Source organism: Budorcas taxicolor, chromosome 13, assembly GCF_023091745.1.
Source record: "Budorcas taxicolor isolate Tak-1 chromosome 13, Takin1.1, whole genome shotgun sequence".
In the NCBI taxonomy this organism is placed as follows: Eukaryota; Metazoa; Chordata; class Mammalia; order Artiodactyla; family Bovidae; genus Budorcas; species Budorcas taxicolor.
In genome coordinates, this window is record NC_068922.1 from 61,645,935 (window position 1) to 61,669,388 (window position 23,454).

At 54.7% G+C, this 23,454-nt stretch overlaps 2 protein-coding genes across 5 annotated transcripts in view; one reads left to right on the forward strand and one right to left on the reverse strand.

The window, feature by feature from the left end:
- ASXL1 (ASXL transcriptional regulator 1) overlaps nt 1-9,437 on the forward strand; it is a 66,551-nt gene extending 57,114 nt beyond the window's left edge. For all 4 annotated transcript variants that reach the window (XM_052650692.1, XM_052650693.1, XM_052650691.1 and 1 more), the window contains 5 exons: nt 1,023-1,186; nt 1,306-1,402; nt 2,780-2,885; nt 3,172-3,802; nt 4,580-9,437. In XM_052650692.1, the coding sequence (XP_052506652.1) occupies nt 1,023-1,186; nt 1,306-1,402; nt 2,780-2,885; nt 3,172-3,802; nt 4,580-7,492 (3,911 nt within the window). In that variant the 3' untranslated portion in view covers nt 7,493-9,437. The remainder of the gene's footprint in view (nt 1-1,022; nt 1,187-1,305; nt 1,403-2,779; nt 2,886-3,171; nt 3,803-4,579) is intronic.
- Nucleotides 9,438-16,851: 7,414 nt separating this feature from the next.
- Nucleotides 16,852-23,454, reverse strand: part of NOL4L (nucleolar protein 4 like) — a 126,327-nt gene continuing 119,724 nt past the window's right edge. Inside the window, exons 7-11 of the mRNA XM_052650899.1 lie at nt 21,521-21,706; nt 21,255-21,446; nt 20,980-21,102; nt 20,346-20,544; nt 16,852-17,072 (exon numbers count right to left, since the gene is read on the reverse strand). Of these exons, the coding sequence (XP_052506859.1) occupies nt 16,852-17,072; nt 20,346-20,544; nt 20,980-21,102; nt 21,255-21,446; nt 21,521-21,706 (921 nt within the window). The remainder of the gene's footprint in view (nt 17,073-20,345; nt 20,545-20,979; nt 21,103-21,254; nt 21,447-21,520; nt 21,707-23,454) is intronic.

The following is a 23,454-nucleotide window of genomic DNA, read 5'->3' on the forward strand; positions in this document are numbered from 1 at the left end:
GACTGAGAGGACTCTCTGTGGGCGCAGATGGTACCCCAGTGCTGCTTGTATGTCCCTGTAAGGGCCTAGCCTCTGCCTGCCTTGATATGGCTCAGAAAGTGCTCAAGTGAGTGAAAATGCTTCTGAGCATTCCAGCATTTGTTTTCTTTCTTTGGTAGCGTCCTGCCAAGTTTGTTCTCCACATCTGTAGTCTCCATCAGACACCCTTTTTTTATAACCTAGTCAGTATGTGGGGTGGGAGCCATCCATTTGGGGCATGCAAATAAATTCAGTAGCATGCACCCCCTACCCCCAGTGGGGCTTACTTAGCAAGGCTAGTATGCCATTTGCTACTTCTGGCTCTATGTCTCAAAGCCCACATGCTGGATTTTTGTAGAAGGGTCCCATGAAACTGTTAGGAAGACTAACCTTGGCTTCTGAGGATGAGAATAAGCCATTGCCCCAGTGGCAGCAAGGCTTGCTGTCCCGTAGCTTCCCCAGCTCCTCAGCAGCGCTCCGTTTCAGTCTCACAGGTCTGTATCCCATTGGCCGAGGCCTTTGTGAGAGGCATTGACATTTCAGTGGGCTTTAAGCAGCTCTTACTACCTTTCTGCCTGGAGGTCAGACCTCTCCAGTCCCTTCACAGAAGACTTCTGCAGGTTTTTCTGTAGGACACTCACTAGGTTTGCTTTTAGACAACTTCGTAATTTCTCCCATTGACTTTGTGGAGCCTGTTCTCCAGCTTTGGGAGGGAAGTTCAGAGTCTGCCCCTGGCCTGAGTTTCTCTGGGAAGATTGTCCCTTCAGGCTGTGATACAATTTGCTACAAGAGTCTTGTCTGAGGTGATGCCAGCCCAAGTGTTCTCTTAAGTTCAATGGTAGCCAATAGGTTAGACTAGACTGGACGATTGAACGGAATGTGTGCAGAGAAGTTCTGGGAAGCTTGGGTGCTGCCACCACAGTTTTCCATCAGTTGGCATTGGCTTTTTTGCTTTAAGAAGCTGAAAATCTACGTTTTGTTTCTTATGGCTTGAAAAATTACAGGTCAAATGAAGCGCAACAGAGGGGAAGAGATAGATTTTGAGACGCCTGGGTCCATTCTTGTCAACACCAACCTCCGGGCCCTGATCAACTCGCGGACCTTCCATGCCCTGCCGTCCCACTTCCAGCAGCAGCTCCTCTTCCTCCTGCCCGAAGTAGACAGACAGGTATGGATGGGAGGCTTCCTCTGTGCGCTCTCTGCACCAGCTTCTGGTCTCTTTCTAAGATTCTTTATTGTTTGTTTCATTCGTGTGCCTTTTTTTTTTTTTGGCCTCTTTCCTTCTAGGTGGGGACTGATGGCCTGTTACGTCTCAGCAGTAGCGCGCTGAACAATGAGTTTTTCACCCACGCAGCTCAGAGCTGGCGGGAACGCCTGGCTGATGGTGAGTATACATTCTCATCCCAGTGGCTTGAGAGGTGCCTGCCATGTGTGGTGTCACTTGTCTCCTGGTGTTTAAAATCCAGACGCTTGTTTCTCAATCTTTTTTTCAAGGAGTATTGAGTATAAAGCAGGCTTTTTTCTAATTGATATGGTGGATATAGTACCCCATGGCTCTGAAGAAGCTACAAGAGTGTTTAGCTTTCACTGTTTAGTGTGTATATATATTCATCTATGTTGCCTCTTCATCATTAAAACTGTAAACTCCTATTCTTTCCAGTAACCATGGCATTGACCTGCTTTTTAAGTTCCACCAGGTACTCTTGTCCTTTTAGACATTGTCACTTGGAGTGAGTATTAGCTTCTCTGTAATTTTTGGCTGCACAGTATGTGGGATCTTAGTTTCCTGACCAAGGGTTGAACCCATTCCCCGTACAGTGGAAACACAGAGTCCTAACCACAGGGCCTCCTGGGAAGTCCTGATTGTTAGCTTCTCTTAATTCAGTTTTGTGGGGAGGCTATGTGGAAACTGTGCTGGGAGGTCCCCAGGACCTCTCTCCCGGCTTGATGATTTGCTTGGAGGACTCAGCCCATAGTTGTTCTCACAGCTGTAATTTACTTCAGGAAAGAACAGAGACCAAAATCAGCAAAGGGAAATGAGGGAAACCAGGCGCACGTTTCCCAGGTCCTCTCCCAGCAAAGTCCCACCGGATATGCTCAGCTCCCTTAGCAAGGAGTTGTGAACATATAAGTGAAGGGTAGTCTACCGGGAAGCTCGTCCAGAACTTGGTGCCTCGTGTTTTTATTGGGAGGTGATCATGTAGGAAGCCTCTGCTTGGTGCATACCTGAATTTGAGATTCCCTGAAGGAAAGCAGGTGCTCACCGTTAAGCCATCTGGTTTGCATAAACTGTTTAGGCACAGTGAGCCATTCCTGTCAGTTAAGGGGTGGAAACCCTCCTGAAATCCAATTTCCCAGATGTCAGCCAAGGGCCCACCGTGTCAGCAGGCCTGCCTCAGCCTGCTCTGTTAACTTCTCTCTATGTGTGGAGTAAGAACGGTTCTCTTGTTGATTGGTTTTGTTTTGCATTTTTGATCAGTATGTTGCTTGCTTTCCAAGGACTGATGACCCTAGCGAGGAGTCAGTTTCCGTTATAATAGACGTGTTAATTCTGTCCTGAGTAAGGGCAGGACGTGAGAGGGCCTAGGAGGGAGCCAGGAGCCAGCATGAAGATAGTGAAGGGTAGGGAATGATTTCCAAGCTCCCCAAAGCCACGTGTTGTTTTGTAAACTCTTGACATGGTAGAACAGCAGGATTTGGCTTTTCCTGAGGCATATTAATCTCCTTAATATGCTACTCAGAAAGTTTTGTTTCTCTCTAGGTGAATTCACTCATGAGATGCAGGTCAGGATACGACAAGAAATGGAGAAGGAAAAGAAAGTGGAACAATGGAAAGAAAAGTTTTTCGAAGACTACTATGGACAGAAGTAAGGCCCTGGGTGCTATGAGTTGTGTGGCTTCTGCGGATGGTGGGTGGGGGGTGGGCAGAGCAGGTGTTTTCAAAGCTGTGCGTGTTGCTATGTTTCCCGAGAGCTGGAGATCGCAGGGACTCTCATTTGACTTGATGCCATTTGTGAGGAAGCTGACATAGGATTTCACATAGTTACCGTGCAGATTGGTTTTGTTCTGAGAATTCTAGTATCTGAATGTATGTCGTATGTAGTAGATGTGCGCTCTCTGCCCTGTAGCTGACAATCTGACTTTGATTTGCAGGTTGGGTTTAACCAAAGAAGAGTCATTGCAGCAGAATGTGGGCCAGGAGGAGGCTGAAATCAAGAGTGACCTGCGTGTCTCGGAATCAACACGACCACAGCGTGGCCCAGCCACCCGGCAGCGAGATGGGCATTTCAAGAAACGCTCTCGGCCAGATCTTCGAACCAGAGCCCGAAGGAATCTGTACAAAAGACAGGAGCCAGAACAAGCAGAGATCGCTAAAGACACACAGTCCGTGGCACTAGACATCCCCCTCCACAAGGACGGGGAGGCTAAGACCGACGCAACAGGGGTGGGCAGCCCCCACCCACCTGGCACGTCCTCCGCAGCATCCAACCCAGAGAGTCCCGAATTCCCAGCGGAAACTGTGGCCTCCCAGCTCCAGCCCAGTCCCAATGACCCAGCACGTGTCTCTGCATCTCCAGACAGAATTCCCAGCTTGCTGCAGGAGACAGTGGATCAGGAACCCAAGGATCAGAAGAGGAAATCCTTTGAGCAGGCGACCTCTGCCTCCTTTCCCGAAAAGAAGCCCCGGCTTGAAGATCGTCAGTCCTTTCGTAACACAATTGAAAGTGTTCACCCCGAAAAGCCACAGCCCACCAAAGAGGAGCCCAAAGTCCCGCCCATCCGGGTAGGTGGCTATGTGATCCTGGCTGCCCTGCGCCTGGGCCTTTGAGAGACAGGAGATTTGTGGGGCTCCTTTATAGGGACAGAAGGCCCTGGGCCCTTGTGCTAATTCTGTGAGTGTGTAGAGCTTTCTATAGAGAACTGTTCTTGAGACTAACGCCAATAGCCCAGGGCTAAGGTTCTTCTCTTCCTCACTTGGTTGTTCACCATTATCTCTACGGGTCAGAACCCTGAGGGGTTTTAAAATCTTTTACTAGGTGGTAGTAGATTCTTTGTGTAGTGACTTGCACTGTCCCACCAGAAATTAAATTTAGGAATAGGGAACTTAACAGCCCTTGAGCAGGGTCTCTTCAGAATGGTGTGATGTCTTGTACAGCTATGAAATGATTTGATTCTCTAGGCCATGACTTTTAAGCTACTAGGGTCCCAGTTTGGAGAAGGTAGTGGCACCCCACTCCAGTACTCTTGCCTGGAAAATCCCATGGACGGAACAGCCTGGAAGGCTGCAGTCCATGGGGTCGGTGAGGGTTGGACACAACTGAGAGATTTCACTTTCACTTTTCACTTTCATGCATTGGAGAAGGAAATGGCAAACCACTCCAGTGTTCTTGCCTGGAGAATCCCAGGGACGAGGGAGCCTCATGGGCTGCCGTCTATGGGGTCACACGGAGTCGGACACGACTGAAGTGACTTAGCAGTAGCAGCAGGGTCCCAGTTTAGCTTAACAGTTTCTAGGTCAGAGCACTCAGTCAGTTAAAACTGTTCTGTTCTTCTCTTGCAGATTCAACTTTCACGTATCAAACCACCCTGGGTGGTTAAAGGTCAGCCCACTTACCAGATATGTCCCCGCATCGTCCCCATCACGGAGTCCTCCTGCCGGGGCTGGACTGGTGCCAGGACCCTTGCAGACATTAAAGCCCGTGCTCTGCAGGTCCGAGGGGCGAGAGGCCACCACTGCCATCGAGAGGCGGCCACCACTGCCATCGGAGGTGGGGGTGGCCCGGGTGGAGGTGGCGGCGGGGCCACCGATGAGGGAGGTGGCAGAGGCGGCGGCAGTGGTGATGGTGGTGAGGCCTGTGGCCACCCTGAGCCCCGGGGAGCCCCGAGTGCCCCTGGAGAGCGTGCGTCAGATCTACAGCGAACACAACTACTGCCGCCTTGTCCTCTAAGTGGGGGTCATGCCCAGGCCGAAACTGCCGTGTCCAGAGCCAGGAGAGAGGACCTGGCTTCTCTCAGAAAGGGGAAGAGCTGCCCACTCCAGAGGGTCCTAGATGGCCCCAGCAGCGGGCTGGAAGATGCCTTCCAACTCCCCGTTGCACCCACTCAGGACCCGCCATGCCAGGCTTTGCCCCCACTGCCCTCTAGAATCCCAGAACCTGAGAGGTTAGTTGAGCAGCTTGTGTTGCATCCAGAAGGTAGAACTGAATGTGGGTCTGGTACCACTGCCTGGGAAAGGGGTGATGAGGAGCCAGCACCTACGATCCCCTCAGAGAACAGTCCTGTTCGGGCTCTGGCGAGGCCTATTGGATTAGAAGAAGGAACTGGCCAGGCTCCAGACAGCGGCAGTAATCCCACCATGAAGAATCTTGTGAACGTGACCCCCAGTTCCATCCCCGAATCATCCTTGGCCAGTTGCCTGCAAGACAGACCATTTGATGATGAATCAGAACTTGATGACTCGGGTCCATCCACCAGGGAAAGTGCTTCTAGACAGGAAAACTTGAAAACTGAGGCTCCTGTCTCCCCTGGTGCTGCTCCTTGGAGGCCTGGCCTGTCAAATGACAAGGCAGCAGGACAACCTGAGCCCGACTCCAGAGAAGAGGTTCCATCCGCTAAGTCCCAGGTCAGAGAGAAGTGGGAGAAAGCGGCCCCCCTCATCCCGGCATCGCCTGCGGGCTTGACAGCGGAGGAGGGTCTGGATCCGCCTGTCTGCTTGGCTTCACTCTGGACAGTGCCCTCTGGCTGTGTTGACAGTGGCGACAGCGGCAGCAGCAACTGCAGCGACTGCAAACAGCTGGACGGTGACAAGCCCAGAGTCACTGGAGACTCGGAAGCCCTGAGTCCTCACAGCGAGTCCACAGACACCGCCTCTGACTGTGAGGGCCACCTCTCCGAGGACAGCAGTGAGGCCGAGCCTAGTGCAGCCTTGGGGCTGAAGAGGTCCTTGGTGGCAGAGCAGGGTGAGAGAAACAACCGGAACCGCTGTGCCTCGCTCTCCAAGGTGAATGGCAACCTGAGTCTGGTCCCCAGGACAGATGGGATGGTTGCTCCTCAGAGCTGGGTGTCTCGAGTATGTGCAGTTCCCCCAAAGATCCCGGACTCCCTGCTGCTGGCCAGTCCCGAGTACCAGCCGAGACCCGTGTCCCTGGGCAGGCCCACGTCCTCCATGGAGGCTGCTAACCCCCTTGTGATGCAGTTGCTGCAGGGCCACTTGCCCCTCGAGAAGGTTCTCCCTCCAGCCCACGGCGGCAGCAAACCCGAACCCCCACGACTCCCACTTACAGCAGAGCAGAGCCCTGGTGGCTCCCTGGGGGTGGGGTCATTGCAGGATCCTGGGGAGAACAGGTGCGAAGTTGGCAAGAGCAGTCCAGAGTCTCTGCTACCTGAGACCTGTGAAGCAAGTACCGGCTTTGCCCGGCTGGAGGCCAGCCAGGCTCCTGGGGCACCCCTAAAGATGTCCAAGAACGCCCTGAGTTTAGACTCTCTATATCCAGTGACCAATCCAGTGGCTGCCTCTGGAAAAGCAGAAGTGGATTTCAAAGAGCAGTTACCTCCCTTCAGCTTTGAAGATCAGAAGGAAGCCCGTGACCTGTCCCAGTGCAGTATTTCAACTGCTGCCCCAGGTGTGAGTCTGGGAAATCTCACTACCTCGAGAGCCCCTCTTTTCTCATCTCCAAATGCGGTCTCCTCGGGTCCCGATCAGGCAGGTCGGGCCCTGGGGGATCAGAACAGTGCAGGAGGCCAAGGGAAGAAGCTCTTTGGCTCCAAGAACACAGCTGCAGCCCTTCAGTGCCCCCAGCTGGTGGAGCCGACGCCACTGCCTGCGGATGCCCCTCCCGCTTTTCCCAATAGGAAGTCAGGGCCAGGCAAAACCTCTCTGTCTGGTGGGGTACAGACTGCCAGGGAAGACTGGGTCCCAAAGCCACCGCCTTCCTCTGTTGGCAGCATCAAGAGCGAGAAGACTCTTGGTGGAGGGCCTCTCAAGGCGGATGCGGAGAACAGAAAGGCAGTGGGGCCTGGTCCCCGGGATCTGGTGGATCACTTGCAAGGGATGCCCTTTGTCCTTGATTTGCCTTTCTGGAAATTACCCCGGGAGCCCGGGAAAGGGCTCAGTCAGCCTCTGGAGCCTTCTTCCATCCCCTCCCAACTCAACATCAAGCAGGCATTTTATGGGAAGCTTTCCAAACTCCAGCTGAGTTCCACCAGCTTTAATTATTCCTCCGGCTCCCCCCCATTTCCCAAAGGCCTGGCCGGAAGTGTGGTGCAGCTGAGCCACAAAGCAAACTTTGGTGCAAGCCACAGTGCATCCCTCTCCTTGCAAATGTTCACCGACAGCAGCACAGTGGAAAGCATCTCGCTCCAGTGTGCGTGCAGCCTGAAAGCCATGATCATGTGCCAGGGCTGCGGTGCGTTCTGTCATGATGACTGTATTGGACCCTCAAAGCTCTGTGTATTGTGCCTTGTGGTGAGATAATAAATTATGGCCATGGGAAAAGTTGTATATTTAATGTGTGTATTTTGATAATGATGGATCTTAAATCTGTATACAGAATATCATTGATAAAACAGACTCTGTCTTTCTAGGCAAGAGTTCTCTTGCTGCTCCCTGAATCTACAGTGCTAAAGCCCCTTGGCCACTTGTCGGCCCTTTGGGTCTTGGGAAGGGTTTCCTGCAGGGCAGCTCGCTGGGCTGCCTAAGGCCGGCCAGCTAGCCCGAGCTCTCGTCACAGAGACAGAGCCTGGTGCGATGTGGGGGAGCCTCCCTGAGACTTGGAGGGTCTTGAAACTGAAGCGAGAAGGTTGTGTTCTCCACCCAGGGGGCTAACCTACCCGAACTGAGTAGAAATGTCAGTCTTCCACTGCCCCCTGCATCTTTCCTGCGGCTGCTCCTCTGGGGAGTTGATGGGGAAGAAGCCAGCACAGGGTTAAAGCAGCTCCCAGCAGTGCCCACCAGGGGGCTTAAGCACCTGCTGACCTCAGGGTCACAGCCAGTCATTTGCCAGTTGATGGAGCCAGTGTGATCTTCGGTTCTGTTGCTGAGGCCAATTTGCCCTGTCTCCGAATAACCCACTGGCCTGCAGGAGCTTTCGGAACCTCGAACAGACCTTGGACAACAGGTCAGGGCTAGGATTGTCTTTCCTCCTTGTAAGTCAGGTGTCCAGACGTTTGGCAGGTGAATTCATCTGCGCAACAGCTTGGGCATCACTTTGGACTCTGTGGGAGTGGGCATCTCCAACACACCTGTGTATGTGAAACTCATTTTACATTTCAAAGCAGTGTGTTTTTCTTATTTTTATATTTTTAACTCTTTATCCTTGGATGTATAAAGTGAACTTTTGGCTTCTGTAAGTATGCTCTATGCACCTCTGATGTTTTACCATATATTTATATGTTGTACACAGTACTGGCCGATTCTGTAAATGGATGTATTGTACAGAGAACACGAACGACTCTCCCTTATTTCGCGTCTTCAGCATCGTTGCATTAAAGTGGTGTAATTGACTTCTCTCCACCCGTGTCAGAGCCACTGCGTGCTGTGCCGCCCAACACGAGGGGTGGAGCGATTGACTTAACGACCTGCCGGTTGTCCCGGTGTTTGGTCACCGGTCAGCCGCTGGACCTGCTGCAGCTGCAGAGCCACTGGCAGCCTGGCCACTCGTTGCTGGGCAAACTTGTCTTGCTCCTCATCTCTTCTCCAGCCTTCAGTGGCAGCTCGCTGCCGTGTGTGACAGATCACCACTACCAGTGTTAAGTGCTTCTGGATTCTCGGGTGAGCGCCCTGGGCAGCCCCCAGGTGGGCCTTCCGTTCCCAGCTCCAGGCTCACCACCTGTCTGCAGTAACCGGGGACCACACTCTCCTGGGGCCGCAGGGCTCCACTGGACACACCTGTGACAGCAGGTTAAGGAAGAAGCAGCTGTGCCAGCCTCCGGCCTCTCTCCCAACATGTTCCCAGCAAGTAGATGTGTCCAGAGCTGTCTTGCCTCCTGCTTCCTGCCTTATCTTGTACCTCGAGTTGTGAGTCGAGCCTCCTCCTCGTTGAACTTAGGTCTCACTGTGCGAGTGCGTCTGTGTGAGCTGTGAAGTTGGTGTGACTTCAGCAAGCCTCGTTTCATCTGGAAGGTCTTGTCTTTCCCCCACTTTCCCTCCAGTGTGGCATTTGTGTCATCTGCAGCACGAGTGGGAAGTTGGCAAAGTCGTGGTGATTTAAGTGCAGTATTGGCCAAGTCCCGGTTGTCAGCTTCCAGAGTCTTGTTTACCAAAGACAGGGAGCAGAGGCCCAAGCGTGTTTGATCCTCTTCTTCCTTCTGCTGTGACCTTTGGGGCCACTCGAGGGGACAGTTGGGAACTGGTCCGCCAGGGAAAGCACTGCTCTTGTATGTCTCTGTGGTCTTGGAAAAATAAACCTGTACAACGTGCACTTGTGGTCTCTCGTCTTCTGCGGCCGTCTCGCTGGGCTGGGAGGAAGGTCAGGCTGAGGGGGAAGAAACTGGCTCGCCTCACCTCGGCGTTGGAGCTGTCTTTGTGTGCGGAGTTCTTTTGTGACATGGGTTCCGAAGGCGTGACTTGTCAGTGCCGTGGATCTTCACACCCTGTGCGTGAGGTGGTGAACACACCCATTATCCACTGTGTGGACTGGAAAGCAGAAATCCCATGTCAGCAGTGAGGTTCCTTTCCTCTTGAGAATCCAGTCGTGAGCTATGACATCCCTCCACAGCTCTTCATCCTGACTGCCTCGCTGAACCTGAGGTTGCCTGCGATTCCTGGGTATCTGTGGGGAGGGTGACAAGCAGCGGTGAGGGTGGGGCTGGCCTGAGATATGGGGTCTGGTGCTGGTTGATGAGCCTGAGTGGATAGAAGACCTTTGACTTTAAAGGTTAACTGAAGTTCATAGCCATTCGTTTCCTGTGAATTGGAGAAAGTAGACCTCGCGTGTGGGGCAGTAACGAGCTGTGATTCTGTGGTGCTGCTGTCTGATCAAGGTGTGGGTGGAGAAGTCAAGGTTGGGGGCTTTGTGGTGACAGGTGACTGGCGGTGGTAGCGTGCTTGTGCCTTCATGTCTCGGAATTTGCTCACTTCTGCAGCTGCTTAGAACGCAGTCAAAGCCTTGCATCTCAACAGGAGGGTGGAATGGTTTCGAGAGGGCCTGGCTGCCTGCCAGTACTGTGGTAGGGGCAAGTCACTCAGCCTCTGGTACCTCTCTCATCTCTGATTTGGGTTACTAGTTGCCGCTTCATAAAACAAGTGCGCGATGCCTAGTGGGTGCTCCAGCCTGTTCACTTGCCCAAGGCCAAGACCCTATCTCTCTGAACGCACGGGAGAGCACAGTATAGCTCCTGGTGCCTGTCTGACCCTCACTCCAGACAGGAGCTATGGAGAGGGGACCCATGTGGCGTGCTGAGTGCTGGGGCAGGCAAAGCGGACATCTCTCTATGGTTGAGTGTGTAGTCCTGGGTTTAGAGATGGGTCCTTGGGAGGAGAGGCTTGCTTAACTCATGGTCTTACTGGCCCGGCACAGGCTCGTCTGCTGGTTTCCTGTTCAGTCTGCTCATGTGAAAATCAGACCCTGCTTGAGAGGGGTGCTTGCGTGTACGTGTGTGTGTGTGTGTGTGTGCACACTCAGTCCCTTGGGCCTCAGGGACTGAAGCATCTGCCTGCCCTGGGCCCTGAGAGGAGGCGGCCCAGGCTGTATGTGTGGGTGGGTGCCATCTAAATTGGAGGTTAATATTTGAAACCAAACAGTGCCAGTGATCTGTGCGTCCTCAAGTCTTTGCGCATCATTTTGAAAGCCTGGAATGAACATCTCTTGAGAACCAGAAGATATAGATGGAAGTTCTGTGAGGAAAACAGTGACAGCTGTCGGTGCAGTGGTTCTTCACTTTCTTGGGAACACAGACTCCTTTGAGAGCCGAGTGGGAGCTCTGGACCTTCTTCCCCCAGGAGTGCACGTGTGCGCATGCACGCACAAAGTGGTCTGTATTATTCCAGATGGGTTATGAGCACCCCGCACCCTGCCCTGGCAGCTGGAGCTCCTCACTGAAGAATGAAGAGCCCCGCTGACTGATACTAAACCTAGTAAGAGCTGGGTTTATACAGAAAAGGGGAGAGATGACTTTGCATCCCTCTGCAAGGGATTCTCCTTCAGTTTCCTGTAACTACTGAGCTTCCTCAATGGACTTACAGTAATTCCTCAATTACTTTAAAACTGCGTTACAGGCACAGCCTCCCACCCCCTGGTCGAGTCCGCTGAGCCTCGCCTGCTCAGTCACTGTGTGGCCTCGAGCTCGTTGCTGACGACAGGGGCACCTGCTTGATGCTGCACTCTCCACACCGTGCCAGTGCTCGGGGGCTGCATTTCAAGGAGCCAGACTGGAGCCAGCCCTCTTCTGTCCACAAGCGTCTCCTCGGATCCCAGGGCCCGTACTGCTGTGACTGCACCTGGAGGTAAGTGCTTCCCGCTGGGCCAGCGCAGACTGCGTGCGTGTGGCCTACTGTGTTGTCCCAGGAGGGAGTGTGGGATTTGTGGTCCCAGGGTCTAGACTAAAACTGTGGACCCCTCTCCTTTTATCTATTTGATATATTTGGCTACTGCATAGAGTTTCACTTTTTTAAAGAAAGATTCATCATTACAAAAAAATGTTTTCAGAAAAACTGCCATATAGTGTGTGTGCATACGTGCAATAGTAACAGTTGTATTTATGCTTTTAACTCCTGCAGAATTGCTTTTAAACTTGTGACAGTCGGGTTTGGCCCCAGTCAGTTGCTGCAAGTTTTCCTTAAAGTTTAACTGTAGGATTGAAAAAAAAAAAGGCTGCACACAAATCAACGTCTTTGAAAGAAAAAGCAGCTTTTTTGCTTCCTTTAAGATGGGATCCCAGGTTTTGGTCAAATGGAGTGTCAAGTCCTGATGGTTCAGGACCAGGGACAGTGTTTCCTCGGTTTCCCCAGCCTGTGCTTAGAGACTGCCGCCTGAGTCTGGTTTCAGCCCACTGAAGAACTGTGCCCTTACGGGGAATGGGAGCGGGGAAAGGATGGTTTGCCAGGAAACGGCTGCATCTAAGATGTTGCTTGAGCACTGGCCACATTCAGGTGAGGCGTACACTTGGCGTGCCCTCTTCCTCACCTGCAAATAGGGCTAGAGCGCCTCCCTGGGCAGGTGGCCACGAGACATGAGATTTCAATTTGGTGTGTGCCTGTGCTGAGCACGTGATGAGGACCAGGAAAGGTCCATTTCTTTCCCTTTCTGATGGGTGAGGCGCCGAAAAGTGACCAGTTCGTTTGTTCAGAATCTAGCAAGGATCTTCTGTACGCTAGTTTATTGGCTACTGGTTGAAGGGTTGTTTCAGGGCCAAACAAGCTGGAGAGAACAGAACTGGCCGGCCATGCTCTTGTGGACAGGACACCGTGGAAATAAAGCATTCGGTTTGTTATTCAGTGTTTATTAAGTAGATTCAGTCTTATATATGATATACAGATTCAAAAGGAAAAGGATTCCACATACTTATGAAATCAGTGCATTTAGCAAGTAATACCATGGAGATAACAGCTCGATTAACAGCTCATTGGTCTTTTGTTAAGTGAGGGGAGAGGGAGTTGGCCTGTGCTAGTCATTCCACAAACAAAACAGAATTGAGTTGCATCACATAGAGAAGACACATTCTAAGAATTAAAATATTAAGCCACATTTACTGGAAAAACTCACTATAGAGAACACAAATCATTTTTATAGAGCATTGAGGAGGAAGTCCTCACCTGCTTAGAAGAGCCACGGTAAGTTGCATAGGTGCATATCTGTAAAAATATAATTTAGAGGTGAAGCCATTGACGAAGTAATAGAGTCACCTTTAAAAAGTTGGTGCCATCTGCTGTTTGCCTTAAGTGCCATATGCTTACTGTCTGGAGCCCCCTGCCCCTCCCCAGAGGTCATGTCTCATGAACCAGCTGCCTCTAGGGGACCCTGAAGAAATGCTTCTACCATCTGCATTGGAAAGTCTTAAAACTCATCTCAGGTAGAGAACTTGGCCTCTTCCCAAATATGTCTGAAGGGATTGGCAACCCTCTTGGGTTGTCCCTGAATCTTGGGTGGCTTGATCCTAAAGGTCGTATGAGTTAGCATGGCCTCCCCATTCCCAGGCTGCCGGGAGAGGAGCTCTTTCCACCGCAGCTCTGTGGCCAAGCCCTGCGCCCCATCTCACGAGTGCACGCGGTTACCCACCTGCCACCACCAAGAAGCCTCCCTCCTGAGCCTGCTCTTAAGCAGACCACATGACAGGCACATGGCCATCTGCCGCACAGAGATTTTTCTGAGCTTAGAAAAGTATTTTTCAGCAAATCTGAGTTCGTGTGGTGTAGGGTTTTTTTGTTTTTGTTTTTAGGTGGAAACAGGTCAAACGTGAGAGGTTTTTGTCTTGTGGCTTTGCTAAGCAGATGAGCCTAGTGAGGTGCACCTTCCTCCTCGGGAGTGAGTCTTGCAGGACACACAGGGACCGGGGCATCTGTACATGTAAACAGTACACTTTCACTGAGTCCAAAATTAGGAGCAAAAATACAAAGGTTCACATTGGTCTTAGGTAGATACAGGCGAAAAAGGGCTGAGCTGTTTAGCTCAGAAACAACAAAAACAAAGTTTCTAAAGCACCACTAAATTATATAAAAATCAGACCATGGACGGATTGAAACTGGTATTCTGGTGAAATACTTTACTATTTTGTAAAAAGTTTTACAAAAAATTACAAATTAAAAGTATCAACCCTCTGAGTTCAAAGCAGCATTTTGAAAATGAACTGGTAGTTAATCCTGTAACCACCCCTGGAGTGGAAAGTGGCCCTTGGGGATTGGGATGGCTGGGTTCTTCCTGTGTGAAATCCTCTAAAACCTTTCTAACCCCGCTGCCGGTCCCCCTCCCCCTCAACACTGTCCTCGGGTATAAACTGAGTGGCGATGATGAAATGAACTGTAGATGGGTTATACTCTTACTGGTCTACTAAGATGATCCACCACCAAGACCAAATCCCCACTTCTCTGATTCCAGCCTCGTGGGATTAGCCCCCTGCGAAGACTCTGGAACTGGTGTACTACTCTAGCGTTTCCTTTTAAACTTAGGATCCCAACTCATCAATCTGTGCCCTGAGGCCCTCCGTAAGAACTGGCTGTGGGCGCTCCCTCGGGGAGAAGGCAGTCCCCGGGGTGGGGGAACAGCAGCGAGCGAGGTTCCCCAGAGCCAGCTCTTTGGTGCTCTCCCAAGTCAGGAGGAAAGGGACGGGGTTGACGCTGTGTCTTTTAAAACAAAAACGAAACCGAACAAGTTCCCTGACTGGACTAGCTAATGGAATATGCTATTTCCACACAGCAACTTGCTCCTGATCCTGCCATCACAAGAGCTTCACGTGGAGCTTCACCGGGAAGGAGCCCACCAAGAGGCGGGGTCATCGTGACGGGACCCACTGTCCTGCAGGGGCTCTGGAAGCCCCAGTGGGCCCTGACCATGGGCACTCATTTCCTCTCTGACACACACTGAACCTCCACTGTTTACAGCAGTGCTCAGGCTGCTGAAGGTGGTCAGTTAGGACAAGCTTGACTCAAAACCACGGCTTCACACTGTAGCCTATACTGATCTTCACGTTGAATCCCTTATGTCGGGGGTGGCGGGAGCCCCTTCCCCAATCTTTCTCACTCCTGTCTCTCAAGAGAAGCGAACCATTCGTGCCTGGCCCGGGTACTGCCTCCGGGAGGAGAAACGACATGTTAAGCAGTTGATATCAAGAATTCTAAGTAAGGCGGCGATTGTCTCTGCCAGTTTTCAACATTAAGATTTTCACAAATTGCCTGGGGTAACATTTTGCAAAAGATCTACTGATTTGTAGTATCGTTCACACACAAAAATAAATATTTACATAAATTCAAACGTCCGGGAGTAGTACTGAGCAGGTGGGGGCTGGACGTGTGGACGCTGGGGCGTGGGGGCGGCCTCGGGCACCGGAGCTTGTGCTGTGCTGAGGGCAGCAGGTCTCGGTGTCCTGACCGGAGCCTGGGGACTGGTCAGATGGAAGGCAGAGGTGGTGTGGCCAGGTGGGGTGCTGGAGGCCACTTGAGAGAGAAAAGGCCACCCTCAACCTCCAGGGGCTGGAAGCAAGCAGAGAGGGGCAAGACCCCCCTGCCCTTCCGACTTTCTGGAATCCGGGGCCCACAGCTCAAGTCCTGGATCTGAAGAGGGGGAGGCGTCCTCGCTGGAACCCTCTCCCTACCCCTCCTGAGGGCGGTCTGCCACAGTGCCGGCAGGCAGCTGGCTGCAGAAAAGCTGGTTTGGGAGGGGGTACCTGCTTTGGGGTCGAGTGGCTCTCGATCCTAGGGTCCCCTTGGCCCGGGCTCCCCTGGGACCTCTTTGCTCTGAGGGAGGAAAGGCAACAGAGGGCTTCTGCCATCTGGGCAGGGGCGGGCAGCAGAGAGCTGCTGTCATGGCTACGGAGTGGTGCACAGAGAGGCCCTGCGGGCCTTGTGAGGTCTGGGCAAATCCCTGGTTTTAGCAGCACTGGTAGGTATTGCACTGAGCAAGAGGAAGTGCCTATTGGGGAGGAAGGAAACCAGGCCAGCCTTTTGTTTGCCCTTTCTCACACTCCAGGGATTATGGGTTTCTTCTAGGACTGGCCCCTTCAGAAGGGCTGGTCCTTGGAGAACCCCAGTGGCTTCTCCATTTCTCTGATGGTCCCTTTTACTCCAACCACGGGGGCATGGGGGAGGGAGCTGCAGTCTGCCTGGTAGCTCACAGCTGCCTTTTCTGACAGCCAGGGTCCCTGAAGAAACGGGGCCCTTCAAGGCTGCAGGTGTCCAAGGGGCCAGAGCCTGTGCAGAGACGTGTGCAGACCTGGCCCCTGGGGCAGGCTGAGGGCAAGGGCCCTGCTGACCAGCTGCCATCTCCCAGCTCTCTGTCCCATCAAGCGCCGAGGCCAGGGGACAGCCAGTGGCGACTTTCGTGGGCCAAGGTCCTTCCAGGGCTCCAGCTCCTGGCCTCCCCCTCTGGACTTAGCTCCCGGGCAGACACCCTTGGGGGGCAGGTGGGAGACAGCCGTTCGGAACAGGCTCGGGGCACACCCTGGAAAAGCCCACGCTGGAGTGTGAGGTAGAATACGGGTGACCGTGTGCCTGGAGCGTCTGTGGGGGTGGGGGGGTGGGGAGCCATCTTTTTTCTGTCTTTGCTCTGCAGTGGGTGTGGGTGAGGCCCTCCTGCTTGGCAGTGCCGGGCACTCAAGAGCCGACCGGCCCGGTGCCCCCGCCGCCCCGCCCTGCTGGCCCCCAGCCCGTGCCAGTGTAGTGATATGGAACGTTAGGTCACAGGGACACAGCCTTCTGATCAGACACACACAGACTGGCAATCTGTACAAACACAAAAGAATCCATTTTCAGAAAAATAAATTACTAAGGGGAGAGGAAGAAAGGGTCCACTTTGTTTTTCTCAATAAATATGCGATTCTGCTCACCTAAGACTTGAAAGGTAATTATCTGGGGGTGGGGGGGTCTAACATCAGGGCCCACGAAGATGATTCTACACAGAGCTGTGGCCCCAGCGCCTCGTCGGGGAGGAGGAGCCCAGCCCTTCCGAAGCTGCCCCGTTGGCCTCTTCCAAGCAGGTCAGAGCACCCGTGTGGTGAGATTCCCAAAAAAAAAAAAAAAGTGTCCTTGTGCCCAGAGTCTCAGGCGCTTGGAGTGTGGCTTAGAAACAGCTCTTTTGGATCCACCTCTTTCAAAAAACAAAAAGTACCAAACTGGTGAGGCGGGAAGCCGGTCCAGGGCCGAGAGAGCCTCCTTCCCTAGGGTAGTGCACTCCACCAGCCGCAGGGTCAGTTCTGCTGCAGAATGAGATTCTCCAGTTCATCTGCCGAGCGCAGCAGAAAGGCGGCGGACTCTCGGTAGCCGGCGATGAGCTGCCGCACGGCGCTGATCTCGGTGGGGCTGAGCTGGGCGGTGGGCATGGTCCGGCTGGTGCTGTTGCTGGAGGGGGTGGGCGTGGGCGTGGTGGAGGTGGTAGAGGCCCCGCCTTTCATGCTGAGGTCCGTGGGCCCTGCAGAGAGGGGAGCCAGGGTGAGGGGCATCCTTTCCTCTCTCGGGGGACCTGAGACCCTCATCTGTCTCCATGGTTGTTCCCCTAGTGCTTCGAAAGGGTGGGCGTGTGAGGGTCAAAAGGTAAGATGGGACCCAGAGGTACCCTCCAGAGAAATCACCTCCCCTTTGCTTGTGAACAGTGGCAGCCAAGAGGGAGTCTGCAATCTAACTGAAACACACGGGAGGTGTGCGGGTGGGGGGCGGGTGGGAGTTCCTCTCCATCTTTCCCAAATACCTCCTCTACGGGGTGGGCTGTGGGTTTGGAGTCAGAAACCCGGGCCGGCGGCCTGTTTGGCCACTCTAGGCAACTCCTAACTGCCCTGGGCCCCTGGCTCTCAGCTGCAGCACCAAGAGGCTGTTGTGGGGCTGAGCCACACTGGTGAGCCCCTCAGTGAGGCCGGGGCTGCTCAGCCTATGGAAGGGCCACTGGGAAAGGGCTTCCAGGAAACACAAAAACGCCTGAAATTTGAAGAGCATTCTTTCCAGGCATTCAGCAAGAAGAAAGCCAAAGAAGAGGGTCTGGAGCTCAGTGTAGGAGTTGGAGCTTCCCTGGGAGGCCTTTTCTTACCCAGCTAGGTCCCTGTGCCCTGCCCTGCGCTGAGGTGCACATGGGTGTTTGAGGCTGTTCTCCCTGATAAGCCAGCTCCTCTCTACCCCATTGGTTCTGACAGCTGGTTTCACTCATCACTGCATCTACAGTGGCAGTTTTTTTTTTTTTTTTTTTGCTGTGCCACAAGTCTTGTGAGATCTCAGTTCATGACCAGAGATTGAATCCACGCCATGGCAAGGAGAGCCTGGAATCCTAACCACTAGACCACCAGGGAGCTCCCTACAGTGCCAGTTTTTATGTTGCTATAGAGATGGATAAGCTTGGCACTGGAGACACAGACTGGAAGTAACATCTTGGGAGCAATTTTGGAAACGACTATCGGTAGTGGGAACCTGCTTCAGCCCCCAGATGGGGAAGGAAGTTGGAGTCTAGGGTGGGATGGTTTGTCACATGGGGCTATTTCCTCTCTAACCAGAGAACAGGGATGCCAAGTAGGAGGTCCTAGGAACCGGCTTGCTAAGGAACATCCTTGGAACTGAGGGTCAGGGGAAGTCTATTAAAGCGCAGGAAGAAGAACTGGAGGTGTGAACTGCTGGGAAGAGCAGCCAAGCAGGTGGCTGCCACCTACAGTGGTGGCTGCCGGGACAGGCTGGAAGCAGGCGGGGACTCTGCAGTGGGTTCTGGCTGTGGCAGGGTTAGGTGCCCTCAGGACACTGCCTGGGGATGGCAGTGGAAGGCCAGAGGCGCCTGCCACATCGGTGTGAGCTGGCCCTGGGCTTCCTCTCTTTCCTCCCTCCACCCCCAAGCATGGTCCTGTTTACTGCTGGGCTCAGAGCAGTCCTTCTGTCTTTCCCCGGGGGCTCTGGTTACTCAGGGTGTTGCTAGAGGGCAACTTGCCCAGCACCGCAGGGAAGACAGGCGAGCCTAAGGCTTATCTGGGCTGATCTGGGTTCCCTGATCCACTCATGAGCTAAGTGAGGGGCTCTAACCCACTGGCAGGACGACCCAACCAAGACACCAGACTGACTGACCCCACGTTAAGGGCTGTCGCTGGGAGGGCAGTGGAACTGAGGCTGCGTGCAGTCTTCTTCCAAGTGCTGGACCCAAACAGGATGTGGCTGCCCCAGGCAGGAGGTCAGCGAGCAGAACTTGGCTTCTGTGACCTCACTGCCCACGCCTAAGGAACCAGGGGAGACCGAGCTAGTGGCCTGCCTTGAAGCCTCTCCGGCAAGAGTGAACAAACAGGTAGAGAGGTGGAGAGCCCTGGCAGCTGTGCCGTGAGACGGGCCCTGCTGTGTGGTACCAGGTGGGGGCTTACCACCATCGCCCGCCGCCTGGGAAGGGCTCTCCCCAGGCACGACAGGGGACTCTAACTTCCCCTGCCGCCGCTCCTTCTCCAGACCCACTCTAACCAGGTCCCCATGCAGCAGGGCTCTCGGATGGTGCTTCTTCCTGGAAGGAAAGCAGCCCGCCCGGGACAGCCCTCCCCAGCCTGCCTGCAGCCGGCCACTCTGGCCTCAGCCTCAGGGATTAGGGCCAGGCAGCCTCTTATTTTAGGTTAAGAGGCATTAGGAAGGATGAGAAGTTAAGCCCAGGCAGGAATCCTTCAGGGACCCTCACATATTTCCCAGTGGTGGGGAGCAAGGGGAGTGGCAGGTGCCTGAGCTCTCTGCCATGGGAAGGGACCCGCGAGGGGTCTCCCTCCTGCGGCCAAGGACAAGGGCTTGAGAGGAAATCTCAGGCACATTCGGCCAAGACCTAGAACCAGAGTTCCCTGGCCTGCAGGTGGCACCTTCCTCTAACCTACTCCTCAAGCAGCAGCTTGCTGTCACCATCGGCTCTTCCTCACCTCTGAATGCCCCCAAAGCACGCTGCTTCGGCCTCCTGGCCTCCACATTAAAATCACACAATGGTGGACAGCACAACTCACAGCCTCCTTTGCTTAGAGCCTATCTGTGGCTCCCACCACACACAGAACAAAACCCAAATGCCTGACCCAGGAAGCCCCAGGATCGCCCCCAGCCTGTTCTCCACGGGGGTACTGTTCTTCCTCAGTTGCTCCCACCCCCCAGGCCTCCGTATGAAAGGGCCCGAGGCCCCCACTCAGGGCAGCACCTGGCTCCATGGGGAGGTTTGTATCTTTGGGGGGCTGTTTCTCTCCAACACTGATCTGTGTCCCATCTGCATCAGTCACCTGGGAAGAGTTACAGAGAGCACCTGGGGGTGGAGAGGGGACAGATGGCGACCCACTCGCTGCCCCCAGGTGACCTAGATGGGGCCCCACCGTGCTCCCTTGAACCTTCATCTCACACCTGAGGTCATGACCTGTGGCCTGGCGGGGGAGGTGACCTGCCTGGGGCTGAATCCTGGCTCTGCCATCAACGTTGGGAGACCTGGGCACAAGACCTGGTCATTTTCAGTAAGACGAGTGCCAGGTAAAGCGCTGGGACTCTGCTTGCAGTGGCGGGTGGGGGCAGGGAACCAGGGAGAGGCCCAGCAAGCCTCCTGGGAGCTGAGAAAGGAGAGGTAGGTAGTGGTTTATTTTAACCTTGCCTTCCCTTCTGAGGACGGCTAAGATGACAAGATGGGGAGGTTCCCTTTAACACAGGAGTCACTTTCCTGGCAGCCTCTGTCCCCACCCTCCCCACCGCCCCCACCAGGCTGCTGGTGTCCCACACTCACCATTACTGTGATTTCCCGTTTGGAGGGAGGCAGGAGGCTGCAGGTTGCTGCCCAAGGCCCCGTAACCACGGTAACTGTAGTTGAGGCCACCATTGGCGTACACGGGGTCCTGGGAGTAGGAGGCTGGCAGTGAGTAGGTGGAGTGGGCGATGGCTGTGGGGTCCCGGGAGTGCTGCTTGTCCAGGGCTATGGGCTCGTCCTGCGGGGCGGGAGGGAGGTGCTGGGGAACCTCAGAGGCAGCCAGCCCTGACCAAGGTTCCTGGACGGTGGGTAGATGGGGGCCCCAGATATGCTGGGACTCAGTGTGGGGACCTGCAGAGCTCTCCCTCTCTCCCTGGGTGCCTTGCCCAGGGCCTCCCCCAGACCCCCATGTCTCATCTATGTTCCATGCAGATTTGATCTGTTCCTGCCTGGCTGAAGACCATCTTGGGTCTCGAGACGAAGTCCAGAGGCCTTTCTGAAGTCTGCAAGGCCTTTGTGTCGGCTCCTCTGCCTCCCCGCCCGCCCTAGCACCTCCCCTGCCTGAGGACACCCTGCCTGCTCCCTCTGCACCCGGGGCCCTGGGACCTGCGGGACGGCCGAGGGCACCCCCCGGCAGCTGGCAGCAAGCAGGCAGCTGGCAGCAAGCAGGCACCTGAGAGGTCTGGTACATCTCCAAGCGCATCCTTTTGGCCGCTTTTCTCGTCTCGCTCTCGCAGGCAGCTGCCAGGATGTTTTCTGCCATGGCCGAGGTCAGGTGGGGAGGTGTGGGTCTGGTCTGCAGACAGAAGCGGGGATGGAGCCAGAGTTGGGGTGCAGAGACCCCTGGCAAAGAGGTGGGCAGGGCGGGGCTGGGGTTTGAGCTCCTCTGTGAACCAGAGGCCACAGTGTCTGCTTCCAGAGGTACGGGGGGGGATGCTGGGGGCTCACCATCTCCATGCCATTCTTCTTCATGCGCCGGCAGGACTTGAGGTACGTGCGGATGCGCTTGCGGGCCCGTTCCTGGAACTCAGGGAACTGCCGGCTGCACGACTCAATGATGGCCTGGATCTTCTCCTTGGGCTGCTTGGAGATGGGCACCATGCGGTCCAGGTTCTCATCCACAAAGAGACGCACGAACATCTGCGGAGGACACGGGCGGTGGGCAGGACTGGCCCGCTGCGGCCCCGCCCCGGCCACCCCAGGCGAGCACTCACGTTGAAGGCCTTGAGGCGCTCTGGGTCCATGCCCTCCGAGTCGTTCATCTTGTCATTGTCCTCGTGGTCATCGTGGTCGTCGTCGTCGTCATCTGCCGTGGGGGCCCGGCCCACGGTCAGGTCCTCGGGGCAGCCACTGACCTCGGTTTTGATGGAGTCATAGCTCCCCGAGCTGTAAGGGGGGGACTGAAGAGGCCGGGGCAGGGGGTCAGGTCACGATGAACGTGGGGACTGGGGGGTTCGGGCACACCCAGCCGCCCAGTGAGCCACGCTCTGAAGTCCTGAGCAAGTCACTTTCCTTCCTGCTCCCTTTATCTCTTAAGTGGGGACAGCGACACGGCCGCAGCTCTCAGGGTGGCTGCAGGAAGGAGCCCCACAACTGATGCCCTGGAGAAGCTCACTGGAGGGGGTCGCAGCACCCACACCATGACCTGTCTCCTCGTGCGAGGGAAAGGCAGACACAGAAAGGGTTCCTGCCACCAGCCAACCTCTTCTGCTTGTGCCAAGATCCATTCTGGCTTTAGGGTTTTCCTCCCTTGTCCCCAAGGGGCTGCAACCCCGAGCTGACAACCGAGCTGTCACAAAAGCAGCGAATGTGCTGTCTGTCGGGGATAGGGAACAGATGGGCTGGGAGAGAACCAGCCAAGGAGACGGCCATCAGGCAGAGCATCCCTGCAGCTCCCGGGCTGGGCTTCTCCCGTCTGCCGCCACCCCCAGAAGTCACCAGGAACCTGATGCAGAGCCCGTGTGTAGAAAGAGGAGAGGGAACCAGGCCCAGCCCATGGGGCAACCACCCTGTCCTGCAGCAGGAGCAGAGACGGGACCCCTCTGCCCTCCAGAATAAGGAGCCCTTCCCTAGCTCTCCTGGGAATACACTTCCCCACTCTCCTCCCTGCTTTTTCCCTCTTTTTCATCCTTTACAGCTCAGTTCCCATCCTGTCTCCTGCCCCCTGCCACACATGCTCTGGTAAGGCCAGAGACCACTGTCGTTTGCCTTTTAGAAAGCTTGTGGCTTTGGCGAGTCCTGACTGGCAGTGTCCTAGAAACACGGGGAGTTCCTGAAATGGGATCCTCTGTCCTCACAGAGGATAGCTTCTAGTAGGTGGCCAACCCCAGGAAACACATCAGACCCTGCCACATGGCTATACAGTGGCCCAGGTGGTACCCAGCTCTTGCTGATGAACAAAAGGATAAAGACAGACACTGACTGCTGCCCTGTCCGGCAGTAGGTGCCACCAGCAGCCTCCATGTGACCACACCCAGCAGGGTCAGCCCTCCCAGGGTCCCTGGCCCTGTGCCCATCTCTCAATCATACCTAGTGCCCACCACACCTAGTCTCTGAAGGGCTAGGGATAGCCGGGTCCTCTGGCCTCCTGCCAGGCTGTGTCAGACTCGCACAGGAGGGTCAAAGTGGCCATGGGTCAGTCACATTCCCAGGCACTCCTTGACGGATCCTCAGCCAGGGTGAGAGGAGACAGACACGTAGGAGACTCACGCTCCCATCTCACTTCCGTGGTCCACACGAGTGGCCTGAGACCACAGCGGCCACCTCACGCGTGCCGGCTCTCTGCCTGCCGTACAGAGGCTGTGCCTGCCACTGGGACCCAGTCAAAGGGGAGGATGGGGACTTCCCTGGTGGTCTAGTGGTTAGGACTCCATGCTTCCAATGCCGGGGGCACAGGTTCAATCTCTGGCCAGGGAACTAAGATCCTACATGCCACAGGGCTCGGCCAAAAAATAAATTGGAAAAATAAAAGTGGAGGGGGAGGACGATGCACTGCCAGTCCTGGCTCCGTGGCCTGGGCTCGGGTACGCTGACCGTATGACGACTGTATAGAGACTCTTGTACAGAAACATCCCACGAGAGATACCACTGCAGGCCAACACTGGTACCCACCCTAAACCCCCTGCAGAAGAGGAAACAGGCCCCAGGA